The 19,153-nt window shown below is 36.7% G+C and overlaps 1 protein-coding gene across 2 annotated transcripts in view; it reads left to right on the top strand.

Moving 5' to 3' along the window:
- LOC125275966 overlaps positions 1-9,067 on the top strand; it is a 59,150-nt gene extending 50,083 nt beyond the window's left edge. Inside the window, exons 17-18 of one of the 2 annotated variants that reach the window (XM_048203341.1) lie at positions 6,866-7,165; positions 8,751-9,067. In XM_048203341.1, coding sequence (XP_048059298.1) covers positions 6,866-7,165; positions 8,751-9,052 — 602 coding nt within the window. In that variant the 3' untranslated portion in view covers positions 9,053-9,067. Of the gene's footprint in view, positions 1-6,865; positions 7,166-8,745 lie in introns of both variants that reach the window. The other variant, XM_048203342.1, reaches the window with a different exon arrangement.
- The last annotated feature ends 10,086 nt before the right edge of the window (positions 9,068-19,153 follow it).

Below are 19,153 nucleotides of genomic sequence, written 5' to 3'. Positions count from 1 at the left end.
AAGTACAATGTAAAAACATGTATGTACACAATAAGTGCATTGTATCAAATGATTAATTTAAATGTAAGTACATAGTAGTTAAGGCCACTTAATATAAAGTGGGACCATTACATTTTTTAAAGCTTATCCTCTTCTCTATTCAGTATATGTTCTCTCTAAGGAAATCAGGTGTCTTCTTTGATCTTCTGAGGGTTGTGGTCTGGCGATGTATGCTCTTTCTTTCTTCAGCAAAACTACACAACAACTCTGAGAGCTATAAAGGCCCCTGTATTTATATTCTCTTTTGACGCACTTTATCTCTTCATTTACACACATGTGGATTATTCTTGCGTTAACATATTATCTGCATGTATCAATTACTTGTCTATCACCTTTTTTTTTTTTTTTTTTTTACTTGTGTCAATGCATTTTGTATTTGCAGCAATGGCTTAAGCAATACACAAATTTCTTTTATTATACATTTTATCAGATTTCTACCTTGCTAGACATTTATTTCCTAACTGTCTTCATTATCAGTTACACACAACAATACTTCTATCCCCCAGAACCCATGTTCACCTACACACATAATGCAACATTTGTCACCTTTACAGGATGTGGTATACAGTACACTTCACTCAAGCCCACAGCATGTGTTTTTGTATGTCTCGTCTATAAAAAAATTCATAGACCCCAGAGATTCTCTAAGTTTAGCAATTTTCTGCTTTTTATTATATCTTCTAAAATCTTTATCAAATTGTTTGGAAGAGAACAATCCATTTCTCTTGACAACAGCAACACAAAATCCCGCTTGATCTCCCTCCTTCCACTCCCGCTGTCTGACTGACTGAATTCTCAAGCGAGGACAGTACAGCAGTCACGGTACTTCTAACTCCTTAAGGTAAACGGGTATAAAATGGTCAAGTAATGTTGAACAACAAATTAATGGAAATCGCTATATGGCTTAGTGATTATGGAAGTGCTGTGATGTGTGACTGACTGACAAGCGCGAGTCTGGAGAAACAGGCGTTTATTTATTTATTTATTCTCAGTGTTCAGAAACGTAGCCTAAAAGTGTTGCTTTATTGTGTTAATACTAACTAAAGTACCTAATTATGTTACATAGCCTACTTACCTATGCATTTAAAAGTACCGTTGTCTCTCATAAACACAAACGCTCACGCGCACACAGAGAGGGAAGATCATTGTAAAATGAAAGTCGCCTTGCTTGGTTTAAAATTTGTTCTTGCTTGTGTTATTTTTCTGTCAGAAAACATTTTGAATTATTCATCCGTGTTTTTAAGATTTGTTAAATGATGGATACTTGTTAACACAACCCCTCAGTATATGTCGGACTAACTTCTACTTGATATTGTTGAATACGATATGTTTTGCTCTTATTGGTCCTTTCTATTCATTGTCAGCTGTTTTCTATAAATATGTTTGCATTGGCTAACCTTTATTCAGCAAATGTTTGTCTTGTTTATAATGTAACTAGTCAACTCCCAGCAAGGGTAACCAAAACAACTATATGAAAAGATATGAAACGACTCATATCTCACAAAAAAAATTAATGTTTTAAAAAGTAAATGCAACAAAATACATATAACAAAACTTCCTTCCCTCTATAGATATTAATAACCAGCCCTAATAACCCTCTCTAAACCACAACACAAGCCAGCTTCTTTGCACAGAACAAATCATGTTAAATAAATAGAACACACTCAAAAAAACAAAACAAAAAACAAATTCCAAACAAATAATTACACTGCAAACATAAGCTTCATGCAATGGATTAGTTCGTATTTATTAAAGCATCAATCTGATTTAAGGAGTATAGAGGTTGGCTGGCAACACGAGGCTGGGTAGTGATACAATCAAAGAGTAAAATAGAAGAAAAGATACAAAAAAAAAGACCCCCTAGCCAGTCCAGTTCACACAACAACCATAAACTCTAATTGCACTGGAGGCATACAGTGCGCACATGCAAGGACGGGCTAGTGAGAAAATAAAACAAAAACTCAGGAGAAACAGCGATTAGCTAAACCTAATATATAAATAAACATAAAAACACAATTAACGATACACAAAATAATCACAACACTTTTTTTTTCTTTAATCTCATTAAAAATAATAAAAATCAAACCACTTAAATGTTATAAATACCCTCTCCGATTACCTGCAACACTGCCATGAACTACGGACTAATATCCAAGATCAAATGAGGACGGGCATGACCAGCAGCCGCTAAATCCAAAAATGTTTACACCTACGTTAAAAACATTAAAACCTTTAGTGAAACACCACTTTGTAAAGATAAAAGTATAGATATTCATTTGGCCTACCCGCTCACCCAAACAGTGTCCATACGCAAACCAACGCGGAAGTGGTTCCAGGCAGCATGTTTACATCTGCATTAAAAATAGCCTGCCCTGATTTAATAAAGTAAGGCTTTGTGAATATAAAACAAAGTTAACATTAGAGTCCTGCACAGGTTCATTTCTGGAGACCCGCCCCCGCCCGTACCCGCAAAGTTCAGCACCAGATCCGACCCATCACCTGTGATAATATCCAAATTAAAACCCGCCCAGACCCGTTAATATTTGGCCCATTACCCGATCCGTGCCTGCGATAAATCACACATGCTAAAATCATTCCAATTAAAGTGGAAAAGTAAGTAAAAGTAAAAATAACCAAAGACATATTTACTTTAGACATATTTAGTTTAGTAATAAGTACCACAATGAAAACCCTACTTATGTAAAAGTACCTGATTTTTAAATGTACTTTAAGTATTATACTTGCATTACAATTTATTCTCTTAATGTCTATATTCTAATAATTAGGGCTGTAAAACCGAAATCGTGACACATTATAGCCTAAATAGAAATCACAAAGCCTTTCTTTAAAGTTAATTTCATTTTGTATTAATTGTATCTTAATTTTAATCAATATTTCATCAACCAATTTCCTGGATTTAATAAATAAGAAGTAAATATAGCAGACAATAGATGATCACGACACGGAGGCGCCGGGGAGAACTGGAGCTCGTATCATAAATGAACTAAAACTCAGCGTATAAGGTAGCCTACTTGCCTCACAGACCTGAGGAATATATCTGTATTGAAATGTCTACTTTTAAACAGAGCAATTCAAAACGAAAGAAAACAGACTGCTCTCTGCTTATGCAATCCGAATGAAATGTGCATTTCTCTCAGGCGCGTTCACTAGTGCGAAGATCGCGAGTCAGAATCATCAACTTCGTCTTTGCAGCCACTGACAGAAAACACTTGTTTATTAATAAACAATTAACATGTTTCCTTGCTATATTGTACATAATCATAATCATTACTTTTTTGCTTTATTGTCAGCGCAACCCTTACATGTTACATGAACTCATCACAACCGCATCAGCACAGAAAACATGGAGATTTTTTTAAATTCCTGTTTTGGCAGGTGGAAAAACTTATCGGAAAATGTTTTTTCTTTTCTTTTTTTTTTTTTTTTTTCAAATAAGTATTTGTACTTTGTTACATTCCAACACTGAAGACAAGTAGCATAAATTAGTTTGTGATTGAATAGCTTACCCTTCACAAGACGCCGTGCTTCGCTATGAACTCCATTATATCACCATGGTCTGCCAGCAGCTTCAGGCTTTTCAACTTTGGATGCAAGAACATTGCCAGCTTGTGCAAGAGATGCAGCTCAAATTTCTCAGTTAAAATCTTGAGGCATTTTTCTTTAAGCGATGACAATGTCAGACTGTCGGTAGAAGATCCAACCACACAGCTGGTCGGAGTGAATGTTGAATGGTCAGAGTTTTGGATGCTTCCAGGGCTTTGGTGGCTTCTTTGAATCGTGCCAAAAAATTCACAATGTCATGCAAAGTCTCCTTGCTCATGCAGTTTAAACGGTGTTCTTCGTCACATTCCTCCAGAAGAGCACGGATGGCCTCTTACTGGCTGCTAATGGAGTCCAGCATCGTGTAAAGCGAGTTCCATCGCGTCTCCACTGATGCTTTCACTGTTCGCCAGAGGAGAACTGGCCCCCAGACTAAACCTGGTTTCTCCCCAAGGTTTTTTTCTCCATTTTAACACCTATTTGCCACCTGTTTGCCACCTGATGGAGTTTGGGTTCATTGCCGCTGTCGCCTTTGGCTTGCTTAGTTGGGGGACACTTGACATTTGACTTGACATTTGATATTCAACAGTGCTTCTGATCTGCCTGCATTGACACTATTCTTTAAGATCTGCTGTGCAGCCAAATTATGTACCAGTTATCAATGTAAAGCTGCTTTGACACAATCTGCATTGTAAAAAGCGCTATATAAATAAAGGTGACTTGACTTGACTTTTTTTGCAGACGATTCTGGAGATGTGACTGCTTAAAATAAGTCACAAGCGACTTAGCGGACTCAATGACACCAGATACCTCTTCGCCAAACAAATCGTCCTCAGCAGGTTTCCCAAGTGTGGTACACAATACTGTGTTCAGGATATGTGCTGCACAACTCAATCTTGTGGCTGTGCCGAGGGCCGCCACAATGTTTGCACCTCTATCAGTTAGTACACTAGTTTGGGAAAGAACTCATACAGTCCAAATTTGCGGAGTGCTTGGACGATGGCTGACCTGAGGTTGTCAGCTGTTTTACGTAAATTGCTCTCCCATTCAGCTGTGCAGAGCACTCGCTCCTGCAGTTCCCAATTTTTCTTTTAATATAATGTATTGTCACACAGAGATATCCACTTTTTCGGAAATCATCCGTCCACAAATCCAGCGTTACAGCCCTGTTGCTCTCGGTCAACTGTTCCCTCAGCTCCGGAATTATGTCTTGTCTTTTATCCTCGGCATATTTAGTGATCCTATGGGAGACAGTAGTTGGATCGGGCAGAAGCTGACGCACGTCCACAAGGCCAGCTTGTGCCCCACTGTCAGTTATGCCCTGTGCCAGTTCCAAAAATCCATAGCCGCACACAGTCTCAAATTATCTAATGTCTCGGCACACAAATTGCACAGCCAATTGTGTTATTGCCTCCTTGTCTTCCCCTCTTGGAGGTTTGTAGCCTTTGGCAAAGTACCTGTCAATTGTCACACTGGCAATCCCTGCTGTGCTCCTGTAAGTCTCGACATGCTTCCGGCTATCAAACGGCAAAACTTTATGGCATGTTTTGCAAGTCGCAAAGCCGCTTATGATGTTATTTTCCTGATCTCGTATTACACCACACTTCCGATTTTGCCTTTAAAGACTCGTTGTCATCAATTTTATATACTCCAACTAAGCTACAAAAAACATCAACAAAAGTCGCACTGTCGCAGTGGTGGTAACGTGATGGGTCAAATATGTGTAATGGTAATTTAGACATACAAATATTGCGCATATTTTTCATCCACATTACTACCCGCCCGCAAGGAGTTAATTATCTGCCCGCATCCCCGCCCGTGAATTTTAGGAATCTCACAATTCACCCATTTTAGTCACTTTTATGCGGGCTAAAACCCGTTGCAGGACTCTAGTTAACATCCACTTAGCCTACCTGCTCATACAGACCATATCCGTGCACAAACAACGCTACCAGGCAGCACGCTTCCACACAAAAAGATCGGACCCCATCGACAGGTACCCTTCTAGGTGCCTGCTTAAAAACCCTCTAACTACCTACCTGGCCACGCCCTTCACTAGTCACCGTCACCTAACCGGCTACATTTTTCCCCCCAAGAATTCTCAGGCAACCCGCCGATGCACCTACAAAAAAAAATAAAAAATACTCTCATCACAGAAAACAGCATATCAAATCCATCTCTGGGACTACAATTCCTCTACATCTACTGGTGCAACTGCGGCCCTAGGCAGTCTATATGGATTTGAATGCTGACCTGCAGTACTTCTCCTAGAATGCCTCAGCCCTAAAGGTTGAACTTCTAATACAGAGGAATACTCCCTGGCACTATCCTCATCTTTCCTGGAAGGTGACCCATCACAGTCACCTTGCAATAAAAAAAAAAATGAGGCCGAATCACTATCTGAATCAGTAGTAGACGCTCTATTCAAACTGCTTACTTCCTCAGACACAGTAGAGTCTACATCACTTAAAACAGGGTCAATAAATGCCTTACGCATTCCCATCCTATGAAACCCTACCTGAGACACAGGAGAAACTGAATAAAACAACACCCTGCTCTCCTGGTCCACGCACCACCTTATACAGACATGAATCATACACACCCTGAATTGTATTTTTCCACGAGGATGGCTTTTGAGGTAGACCAACTCGCCTTCTGTAAAATCCCTGGTCATTTACACTACCCTCATAACGTCTATTACAACGGGCGACCTTCTCTCTGTTTTTCCTTTACTTCACTGTATGCTGCCTGAAGTATCCCTTGATGTTGTACAATCCACTGAGGAAGAGAGGAAGTGACAAATATCGATATCGGGCAATAATTGTTTGTTAATATCGGTATCGGCCCCCCAAAAAATTTTTTATCGGTGCATCCTATATATATATATACATACACACACACACACACACACACACACACATATACACACACACACACACACACACACATAATGTTGAATCTATAATGATGAATTAATGATTAAAGCTTCAAAATGATTTGGAGAATTCACCCAAAAATGAAAGTAATGTCATTTATTACTCACCCTCATGTCGTTCTACACCCTAAAACATAAAAATAGGTACTAAAAACATATTTTAAAATGGTTCATATGAGTACAGTGGCTGTATCTTAATATTGCTTTTTGTGCATCAAAAAACATAATAACGACTTTTCAACAATAGCTATATGGAGTGATTTCAAAACACATGTTAGTTTTCTGTTTCTGATTTCTGATCTCTATTTCTCTGTTTCTGTGCTGCTGCAGCTCAAGTGAATGAATCAGTGCTGGAGGGACGTCCTGTCACTCTGAACTATGATACTGAAATACAGAAGGATGATGAAATACAGTGGAAGTTTGAAGAGAAACTCATCGCTGAAATGACTGGAGAGAACCGTAAGAATCCTCAATGGACTGATGATGAATTCAGAGACCAAATGAAGCTGGACCCTCAGACTGGATCTCTCATCATTCAACAAACCAGACCTGAACACTCTGGATTATATAAACTAGAGATCAAGACCAGAGATTATTCAACATTCAGACTCTTCAGGCTTATTGTCTGTGGTGAGTAACACAAAGTCTTTCACAGTGTTGGGAATTTGTTAACTACATGTAGCATCGAAATGGCCTCACATGCAAAGAAATTGCTGCAAAGCGATGATGGGTACATGTCTTTCTTTAGAGGTAACCATTGAAGACGCAAGAACACAATGACTGGAAGCACTTTTTTCCTCCTGACTAGAACTTGTTTGCACTTTCCCATGTGCTGATGTGATTAGTGAAATTATGCTAGCTGATCACTTTTTACCAGGACCTCACACAGGTCCTTTTTTGTTTGTTTGTTTGTTTGTTTGTTTGTTTTTGCCAATGAAGCGTTTTGCAAATACTGTATGTAAAATGCATCTGATCAACACCACAACTAAAGCAGCGAACTTTTAGCAAGCAGTTCATCTAATGAGGGTTTCTGAGACTACAACCCACTGCAGAGAACCACCAAAACTTTTGGCCATGGCTTTACCCTATCGTTCAAGTGGGGGGGGCGGGGCCATAATAAATTGACATTTTTGAAAGGTTATGTACCTCCTTGTGGTTGAGAGACAACAGAAGAGAAAACACTAAGAATCTCATTCTGAGCAGGATGTCTCAAAATTAGGATTCTCTATGTTTATGACTTTCATGAGAATTATGACCCCAAGGATCAGCGATGTGTATAGGACTGTGTACAGGACACTGAAAATATGTCATTGTGAAAAATTTATGCTTACCGAGTAGTCCCCATTAAATGACGAAAAGCCATCAAATATAAAGCAAAAAAAAAGATGTCAACCATATTTTTAGAGGCGTTAAACATTGCGTGGGGTCAGATAGACCCCAAAGATAATACGCGGGCTAGAGAAACCATCGGCCATTTTAGAAAAAAAAAGTAATGTAATGTAATATGCTTTACATAAACAAATGTTCGCCTTTTATGTTCCTCCGCCAAAACCGCGCATCTGTATTCTCAAAAAAGTTTACGCTGTATGTCATACACCTTCCCTATTCTACTTATGGAAAAACTTTAACTGGCGCTGTGTTTATTCCATATGTAGAATAGGGAAACTTTTTTGAGAATACAGATACGCAGTTTTGGCGGAGGCACATAGAATTTGAAATACTATCTATTTTGATGACAAAATTTCAAATAAGAGAGGAAGTGACAAATATCGATATCAGGCAATAATTGTTTGTTAATATCGGTATCGGCCCCCCAAAACAATGGTGCATTATTTATATATATATATACATACATACACACACACACATACACACACATATACACACACACACACATAATGTTGAATCTATAATGATGAATTAATGATTAAAGCCTCAAAATGATTTGGAGAATTCACCCAAAAATGAAAGTAATGTCATTTATTACTCACCCTCATGTCGTTATACACCCTAAAACATTAAAATAGGTACTAAAAACATATTTTAAAATGGTTCATATGAGTACAGTGGCTCTTAATATTGCTTTTTGTGCATCAAAAAACATAATAACGACTTTTCAACAATAGCTATATGGAGTGATTTCAAAACACATGTTAGTTTTCTGTTTCTGATTTCTGATCTCTATTTCTCTGTTTCTGTGCTGCTGCACTTCAAGTGAATAAATCAGTGCTGAAGGGAGATTCTGTCACTCTGAACTATGATACTGAAATACAGAAGGATGATGAAATACAGTGGAAGTTTGGAGAGAAACTCATCGCTGAAATGACTGGAGAGGACCGTGAGAATCCTCAGTGGTCTGATGATGAATTCAGAGACCAAATGAAGCTGGACCCTCAGACTGGATCTCTCATCATTCAACAAACCAGACCTGAACATGCTGGATTATATAAACTAGAGATCAAGACCAGACATTATTCAACATTCAGATTCTTCAGTCTTACAGTCTTTGGTGAGTAACACAAAGTGTTTCAGTGAAACAGCAGCAGTGTATATGACAGACCTTGTGTCAAAATATGATGATAAAAGTGTTCAGTTGTGTTATATTAATGATGGAGAAACTCTGAGCTGTTCATCATATCACTGCACTGCTTCCATAGCAGATCTATACTGATGTAGAAATCAACACACTGTAATGTCAGGATCAAGACCTTCTAGAGGAATTAATGGACAGAGTTCAATCATTCTTGACTGAAAATGTGTTCAAATGTGTCTCTATTTTAGCAAAGCTGTAAGACTCAGAAAGGTCATGTGGTATTTTTTCATGAAGTCAACTGTAAATACAGGCAGTCACAGATTAATTAATTTGAATTGAATAATAATGAATTACTTTATTAATGTATTTAGTCAGAAAACTCCTGGCAAGGAATTTTTAGGTTAAGTTAGGAGCTCTCTGAGAGGATTCTCAGAATCTTTAGGGATACGGGCCCTGATGTTTTAGACAGATCTGGTTCCTCAATGAAGCAGCTTCAGACAGTCTTCTTGTTGCTTCTGTCTGCAGGATTGTTTGATCAACTTTATCAGTCACAATCCTCCTCATTATTCCTGATCATTATTGAACTGCAGTACAGTCATTATCTGATCACAAATCAAACATTCAGAAGCGCTTCTTCACACAAACACAATTCAACACACTCATATTTCATGTCATTTGAGTGGATTTTTACTCTTAGAAACACAGACTGGAGTTCAACACAGTTTCATCAGTCAAACACACATGAGCTGTAGAGATTTATACTTACATTCAGATTTCTACAATGACAAGTTGAGCTCTTTTCATCTTAAAATAGAGTAAATGATATGTTTGTGATCAGTATGTCAGGTGTGATATGTCAATGTTTCTTCTGTTTATTTCTGCTGCTGTTGGTTTTCTGGTTCTGATTTCTCTTCTGTATTTTTCTCTGTTTCTTTGACAGATGAAGTGAAGTCAGTGTCAGTGATGGAGGGGGCAGAAGTGACTCTACGTGTCAATCCTGAAATACAGACAGGAGATGAGATATTCTGGATGTTTGGAGATTACAACAGTCTCGTAGATAAAAACACAGAAGAGAAGTGTGAAGAAGAGTTTTGGTACAGTGATTTTAGATTAATAGCTAAAATGAATCTGAATCGTCAGACTGGAGATCTCACCATCAAGGAAACTGAAACTGACCACACTGGAGAATACAAACTAAAGATCATCAGAAATGGCAAAGCCTCATTCAAGTTATTCACTGTTACTGTTTCAGGTGAGTGAAATATGTACTTTCATTGTCATTATGATTTAATATTAGATCAGTATTGTGTCGTTCTTAAAGGATAATTCAGCCAAAAATGCCCTCATGTCGTCCTGAACACACAAGACTTTAATTCATCACAAGATTTCTGTCCATCTATTAAAAGTGGGGAAAACAAAACTTCAAAGCTCCAAAAACTCTTAAGAATAGAAAAAACACTCACTGTTCACATGAGAGTGGACGGCAGTGCAGCTCCTCAGGTTTATATAGTGATAATGTCCCTGTTGAATGCAGTGGGGATGCATTTCTGTGAAACACTAAAGTTATTTTTTATTCTTCCATCGGACCTACACCAGAGCATCTGCACCGTAGGCTATGCGTCTATTTTCATTTTACTTCTGCGTCGTTGTCCGCGTCGACATGCATGCAGACCACTAGTAGGCAGTGTCCACGGTCATGTTGAGGATCAAAACAAAAGCCTAAGAAGAAGCAGCTCGTCATGTATGTTGTCAGAGAGCTTACAAATAGAAACGGCAGAGAAGCGGCAAATAGGTAATGACTTTTGTTGCAGTTTGACTGTATGTGTCCCCTTAAACAGAGCGTTTGTTCATTCATATGGAAGTTGAAATGCTCACTCTTCTCCGAATGCTCCGTCAGCAGTTTTTTGACCTGAGGGAGGAGCTCTAGCAGACCAATCACAGCGCTTGTGGTCCGCGTAGAATTGACGCATTGTTACATTTTTTAAGAGGTGCACATCAGTCTGTGATGTAGCTACGGCGTACACTCAACACGGTAGTATAAATCAGCCTTGAGGTGTCTCTGTTGGGTTGTCTGTGATTTCTCTGAGCATCACACGGTCTGATCTTGGGGAGAATCTGCTGGGACGTCCACTCCTGGGAAGATTGGTGTCTGTTTCAAACAGCTTCCACTTGTGAATAATCTTCCTTCTTCCTGCTTTTATAGAGTTGATCACATGTGCTGATGATCAGTTAATCAAAGTCATTTGATGACCGTTACTTACCTGATTCCTGTTACAGTAAGAGTGTCCTTAGTTTCCCCCATGGCTTCTTCATTTTCTCCTAGTTTTTGTTAAAGGCACACTATGTAGTTTTCACCTCTAGAGGTCTCTCATTCAAAACAGAGGCGTAGCTTGATGACTCCTTGATTTCACTGAATCATGGGAGGTGTTGTCTTCATGTCTACAGCTGGTGGATAAGAATCGGGACCAGGACCCAGGCAGAAATCATGTTCATGGATGAGCAAATGTATTAAAGATTTATTAACATTACTGTAGTATGAAACAGAAAGCCGTTGAGGCAGAACGAGGACACTGGAGCGATTGCTAATGAGAGACGAGTGCAACACACGTCTCGAGATCAGTGGAGCTTTTATTATGCTGCAGTTGTCACTTCTGCTTCTTCTGGTCAAGCGTATCATATTAGATACATTTGTGTGTTGAAAGTTGTTATAGGTAAGCGATGTACGGACACGCTTATTTCTCTGGATTTAAACATTCTTGGAAACTTTTGGGCTAATGTACACGAGTCAACAAAATATATAACCCTGTTCGGTAACACTTTACTTGAAGGGGTGTGCATAAGACTGACATGACACCTTCATAATCTTGACATGACACGTGTCATGAATATGAAGGTTTTATGCATGTTTATGACAACTGTCATTAAGTGTCATTCGCTCAATTATGTCATTTTTAATGCAAAGATGACATTGTTTGAGATGTCTTTGTTACGACAACTTGACATAAACCAATACATCATAACCTGTCAGTGTCTTTGTCATGACAACTTGACATTAGCAAAACATCATAACCTGTCATAAACATGACATAGCAGATTAATTATCAAACTTAAAAACTACTTAGCTTTATGGGTTAACATTACATTACATTATTTTGGTAACACTTCAGTATAGGGAACACATATGTAAACGAATAACTATGACTTTTCCCTCAATAAACTCTTAATTTACTGCTTATTATAGTTAATTGTTAGGTTTAGGTATTGGGTAGGATTAAGAATGTAGAATAAGGTCATGCAGAATAAGGCATTAATATGTGCTTTATAAGTACTAATAAACAGCCAATATTTTAGCCATATGAATGCTAATAGTAATAAGCAACTAGTTAAAAGACCCTAAAATAAAGTGTTACCATTATTTTATAACAGTGTCATCTTTTTTACGAAATTTGAAATTGTCTATTATCTGACCTTCTGTTGGAGGAAACTTAAAAAAAAACAAAAAAACAAAAAAAAAAAACATGAATGAAAAATAGTCATGACGCTGTTATAAAATTATTTGTCAGAGTATTGTCACTTAATGACATTTTAATGACAAGTTCAATTTGTACCACTGTACTTGAGCTCAAGATAAATATTCATGACACTATTATAATGGCCTCATGACAGCCAATGTCAAAACCAACGACATGACAGTTTAATGTAATGTTAACCCATAAAGCTAAATAATGTCAAGTTGTCATGACAAAGACACTGACAGGTTATGATGTATTGGTTTATGTCAAGTTGTCATAACTCAGACATCTCAAACAATGTCATCTTTGCATTAAAAATGACATAATGAGCGAATGACACTTAATGACAGTTGTCATAAACATTCATAAAACCTCCTTCATATTCATGACGTGTGTCATGTCATGATTATGAAGGTATCATGTCAGTCTTATGCACACCCCTTCAAGTAAAGTGTTACCCACTGTTCTAGTGGTTTTTGGATATTTTAATCTAATAATCTTACATATTGTGCTAAATTATTTTAGCTCAATATGTAAGTATAAATAATGTATTAAATATGTATTAAATAAATAATGAGACAGTTTGATATGTCATGTGGTGTTGTTCAACTGAGGTTTTATTTTGATTGGGACACTTTTTCCAAGTCATCTCAATGAATGTGAATTCACCCTATATATAATGCTGAATCTATAATGCTGAATTCATGATTAAAGTTTCAAAATGATTTAAGTTGCTGCATCACCTCAATGAATTTGCTTCAGCATTTATATCAGTGCTCTGTAGATGAAGCACAAATATATATTGATTCTGTCGTTTGTGCTGAATATATTTAAAGTGTGATCATGATTTGATGTGAGATGTGGCTTCATTCACTTTAGTTTTTTATTCAGTTTAAAAATTTCAAACTTCAAACAGTTTAAATGAACTTTACATTTTAGTTTAGATGCACGAGTTCACAAGTACAATAAATATTGAACTAGTCAAATAAGTGAGATAGTCTGAGTGAGTTTAGATTTGATTTAGATTTGATGTCTCGAATAATATGACTGAATCCAGATCAGTACATCTCTTTTAATTTTCCATTGTCTGTTTCTGACAGATTCCACAGAAAAACAAAAGAATGAATCAGTGACTCTAGAGATGAACGCAGAGGATCGGGATGGAGTGAATGAGCAGGAGGGGACGAGTTCACTTTAATGAGATTAGACACGCCCACCAGCGTCAATCACTCTGACATCATCAACACTTCAGCTCGAACAACAAAAACACATTTCTGCTTTCATAATCCTCTAGAATCTGTTTAGTGAAAGAGAGAAATGAGTGTTCGATTTCAGGTTTTTTGGAGTCGACTCCGAATCCCACTGTAAGACTCCTCGACTCCATTTACTGTACCTTAAAACAGGGTCGTAAATAAGCCAAGATGGCAGTTCTTACACACTTAATTTATTTTTCCCCGACGCAAAGCCTTAAAATCCCCTCATAAAAACAACATGCGTTTAGTGAGACTGTCCAAATTAGTCCAATTTAGAGATGATGAGTAGCCTATCAATGTTGCTAATTGCCGAAAAGTCACGAAAAACATCTGCGGTCGAATATTATGTCAATATTAAATAAACGAGAAAGCAGGGATTCTTTAATGAATTCATCTCATTATAATGGTCGGGGGATGGCGCTAAACACACATGATCATTGTCTTAAAAGTGCTTGGACACGAGAGTTAAAGATACTAAAATTAATACAATACATACAAAAATGCATACAATATACACTTATTAACATGTTAATTGTTGATGTGAGTTTTTATTATTTTTTTTTATTTATGGTTAGTTTAATGAACATGGTTAAATATGGAAAACCACATCTATTTATTGCAATAGCCTAATATAAGCTAGCCTACCATCAATAAAGCTGACACGGAGGTATGTAGCCTGGTTTCTCCCAAGGTTTTTTTTTTTTTCTTTTTTTCTCCATTTTAACACCTATTTGCCACTTGTTTGCCACCTGATGTCACCTGATGGAGTTTGGGTTCCTTGCCGCTGTCGCCTTTGGCTTGCTTAGTTGGGGACACTTGACATTTAACTTGACATTTAATATTTAACAGTATTCTTGACATTTATTCAACAGTGCTTTGATCTGCCTGCATTGACACTATTCTTTAAGAGCTGCTGTGCAGCAAAAAATATGTACCAGTTATCACTGTAAAGCTGCTTTGGCACAATCTGCATTGTAAAAAGCGCTATATAAATAAAGGTGACTTGACACGGAGGTATGTATAATTACATACTATATAATAATTACATAATTACATACTATGTAATAATTACAAACTAAACTCACTATGACTCTGTTATCTATTTCTAAAGTAAGCTACAAACATGAATGTAACAAAGTTTATGCGACAGATCTCTGACGCGATTCGTCAATGTCCGAATTCATCGCTTCATTTCGTTCACTCCTTGCTTAGTGCACTTAACCATAGACATTATGCACTTCACTGCCATGCATTATGTAGGCTATGGATTCGAGAATCAGTAAACAAGTGAACGATTCCGGACACGGCAGCAGAGTCGACACCAAGAGTCGATTCCTGAGCTGGAGTCGACCCCGACTCTAGGGCTATTCAGAGTCGAGGAATCGACTCTTTTGGAGTCGACTCCCCATCAGTAGCCTGCATGTAAAAAGCTTCTGTGGTTTCATATGAACCAAGAAGCATAGTAATAAAACACTTTCTTTTAATCACATAATTTTAATAATGTTACTCTTCATACCTGATTGTGTGATTATCGACAGTGAGTGTGAGGAATATGATTTTTACCACAGTATTTGAATTTTATGTTTTATGTAATTAACACCAGTGCCAGATTAATGTTCATGTTCAGAACTAATCACATGTCTTTGAGATCACATGATCTTCTCTTCATGTGTAGAAATTCATTAGTGTGTTTGAGACAAACAGCTTCGACCATTCCGTGTTATTCAGCTTCACTGTAAGTGACAGTATTGTAAAAAATTAACAATAATTATAACAACTACTTAAGTTGACATTCTTTTTTTATATTTCTTTTTAAGTTGTAAATGTGGGGCTTTTTTTTTTTTTTTTTTTTTTGCTCTATGATGTAATTATGCTTGAATAAGGGTATATCAAAGATATTATGTAAATCTTCATGTTATCTGAATGTCCATTGAAATGTGAGTTGAATTTATAGTGCCTTTATATTCATGCTGAAGAACTTAAAGTAGCCTTATTGTGCTTCTCACAAAAAAAAAAGTTGGAAAAAGACATTTTGCATAATACCATAGTGGTGTTGTTTTTTGTGTTTTGTTATTTTTTCAGAAGCATGTTATTAGTGAATATTTGAATTTATAGTGCCTTTATATTCATGCTGAAGCACTTACAGGAGCCTTACTGAACTTCTCACAAAAAAGATGAAGAAAACATTTTATTCAGATTTAAGTATTAAATGGACATGATACCACATGGTGTTGTTTCTTGTGTTGTATTATTTTTTCAGAAGCATGTGATTGATGAATATTGATGTACTGCTGATCTTAATGTCTGATCTCTTCTGTCCTCTAGTTGACAAACACTAATACAGCTTTTGCTTCCTAATAAATCTTTTAACATGAATTATTGTCTAGTTGTGTTGATTGTAATGACAAATGCCCAGCAATAAAATGAGACTTTAATCATCTGTTGTTCAACTTTCAAGAGCACTTAGTAATAACTTTGTACTTTTCTTCAACTATAAATCATCACAATCTAGAATGTTTTTTTTGTTTTTGTTTTTTTGCTAATTCAAGTACTGCATTTTCACCCAGTGCCAAGAAAAGGCTTTCCACATGCACTTCATCTTTTTTTCTATTGCCTTTTTATTAGTTTTGATACTCTTATAAGAATTATGCTTTATTAGTTTTGATACTTTTTTAAGAAAAGAGAAAAAAAGAAAGAACAAAAAACAACAATAGATACGGTTAGCAGCAGATGGAAGAACAATTATGGTCATAATATTAAAAGTAAATAAGTAATAACAGTAGAAATTACATTTATAAGAAAAAATACTCCAATGGTGGGTGAACCTCTTTCTAAAAATGTTTGTTTTCTATATTCCCAGAAGATGTGCACAATTGATCCACCTATAGGTGATACATTTGGATACATTTTACTCAAAGTGAGGTGAGGAATTTATAATTCTGTCCTGTAATTTTGTTAAAGGATATTGAGGTAAAAACAGTCTTACATACAGAGCACCAGGTTAACAACATATGAGAATGACACAGAAGAGAAGATATTGTTGAACCTGAAGTTGTTATTTTTGCGCACAAAAAGTATTCTCGTCGCTTCACAACATTAAGGTTGAACCACTGCAGTCACATGACTGTTTTAACAATGTCTTTAGTACCTTTCTGGACCTTGAAAGTGTTGATTATATTGCTGTCTATGGACGAGTCGTAAACCTCTCGGATTTCATCAAAAAATATCTTAATGTGTTCTGAATCTGAACGAAGATCTGTAGAGTAATTAATGACAGAAATTTAATTTTTGGGTGAACTAACCCTTTAAATGCTTGTGCTGAGAGCGAGCGAGTCTCTGTTCAACTTTACAGAATGAGCTCAAGCAGACGAAGAGCAATAACTCTGACTAAAATATACCTACATGTAAAACGAGTAAATGTACTTTTATGAAAACAACAACAGTAACTCATGTGTCATTCATTGTTTTTACAGAAGTGATGTAATCTCTTCACTGCACAGTTAAAAATACTGACAAACCAGTAAGATTCATGATTTTGGTCACATTTCCAGAGCTGCTGAAGTTACATAAAACTGCCACTTGGTGGCTCACAAACAGACTGTTACTAACTGACAGCAAATTATTATTATTATGTACATTCATATATCTGTATTATATTTCTATTTAGTTTGAGTATTGTCCATGTGTCAGGTTTTAGTGATGTAAGATTTTGGTCCACTAGAGCAAAACTCTGTGATATAATCATTGTCATCTATTTAATTCGTCAGCTACCCCAAATGATCACCCAGAGGCGGTACCCAGTCTCCATCCCTTGATACAAAAATAACGCTGTCTGTGTCGGAGTATAACAAGCAATCACCCAGTTTATTCCAGACGGGCGTGCACTGTTGTAAATGCACCAACAAACACATTAATGTCACGAGTCTCGTGCTCATCACCTTCTGCGGTATTATACTGGACAAGCGCAACATCGTCTGAGACAAATGTGAAAAGTTTTACCAAAAACAACTCCGGTAAATTCTTCAGGGTCTCTCACTAGATAAGTTTGGGGTAGATCTCTCATCAAGAACCGACCCCAAAGACTGTTCAATATTAACTTGTTTATTGACCTCTGAGCTGGGTTGTGGCTGATCTTTTCGGGGTCAAGACGAACCCCCTCTATTTCAAAATATTACTGAATGTAAGTCGCTTTCTCACCATCCGTGACAACATTTGACGGGTAACCAGAGGCCTGCTGTTTCAAACGTAAAAAAGTCTTTACGTAATCGCAGAACAATGTATCTCAATGTAACAATGTAGTAGCTCCCTTATCTTCTCTCTAATGTGAATTCACTGAATATTATAACAGTTTATAATAGTATGTTATTGTCAGTGGGATATTGTGTATGGATCTGTTATTCTCAGAGGTTATATCAGTCTTGGTGCTCATGTGAAGCTAAATCAAGGCACCTGAAATAGTTTTTAACTGTGTTTACATGTATTTATTTTTCAAGACTAACAGCAAAATTGTGTAAAATCAGATAAACAGTGAGTAGAACTGCATATGAAAAGGACAAGAAGGAGGCTGAAGAATTTAAAATTGTATTAAAACGTATTTATTTAAAATTGCACAAAAGGAGGCATATGAAGAGTTTGGTTCCAAAACGCAATAACTCCATTTTGATTAATTTGAGTAAAAAGGTGTTTTCTTTACCAAGAAAGTGGCAAGATGAAAACCACTATTTTCTGTTTCAAACTTTCACATAGCATCTTTTGGTTATAAAAACATAAAAAATTCAAATCTACATTTTGATTTTAAAAAGTTTATTATAAAAACGTATTATTTTTTTCCCCAAAATGCAATAAATCCATGACACTTTTTTTCAAAATGCAATTAATCCATCAATATAAAAGTTATTTTTCAAATTGAAAATACACAACAAAGTAAGTTGATTCATATACATGACAGAGTCTCAACTTTGCCAATATTTATCTTATATACAGGCATTTTACTAAAAATACATTCAGCCGTCGCTCCCAAAATGAATCTTGTTAAATTATTTGTCATTACCGATTAAAGAGTATCTGGCGCCACCGCACGGTTAAATAAACACATTTGCCGAGTACATTGGTATTAAAAACGGCTTTTAAAAAGCCTTCAATGTTTACAGTGGGTGGAATGGAGCGCTGTGATCGGTTGAGCGGATATATCGCGTTCTGCAGAGAAGGGAGACTGGCGTTTGTCGCGTTTTGGAAAGAAAGGGAGAAAACATGACAGAATAACACGACGGATATCGCATTTTGCGCAAAATTAATAAATGACTTTTCAATACCGACCAGA

The sequence above is a fragment of the Megalobrama amblycephala genome, linkage group LG9 (genome assembly GCF_018812025.1).
Source record: "Megalobrama amblycephala isolate DHTTF-2021 linkage group LG9, ASM1881202v1, whole genome shotgun sequence".
In the NCBI taxonomy this organism is placed as follows: Eukaryota; Metazoa; Chordata; class Actinopteri; order Cypriniformes; family Xenocyprididae; genus Megalobrama; species Megalobrama amblycephala.
Note: the sequence above shows the minus strand (reverse complement) of the source record. Positions and strands in the feature narration are given on the sequence as shown.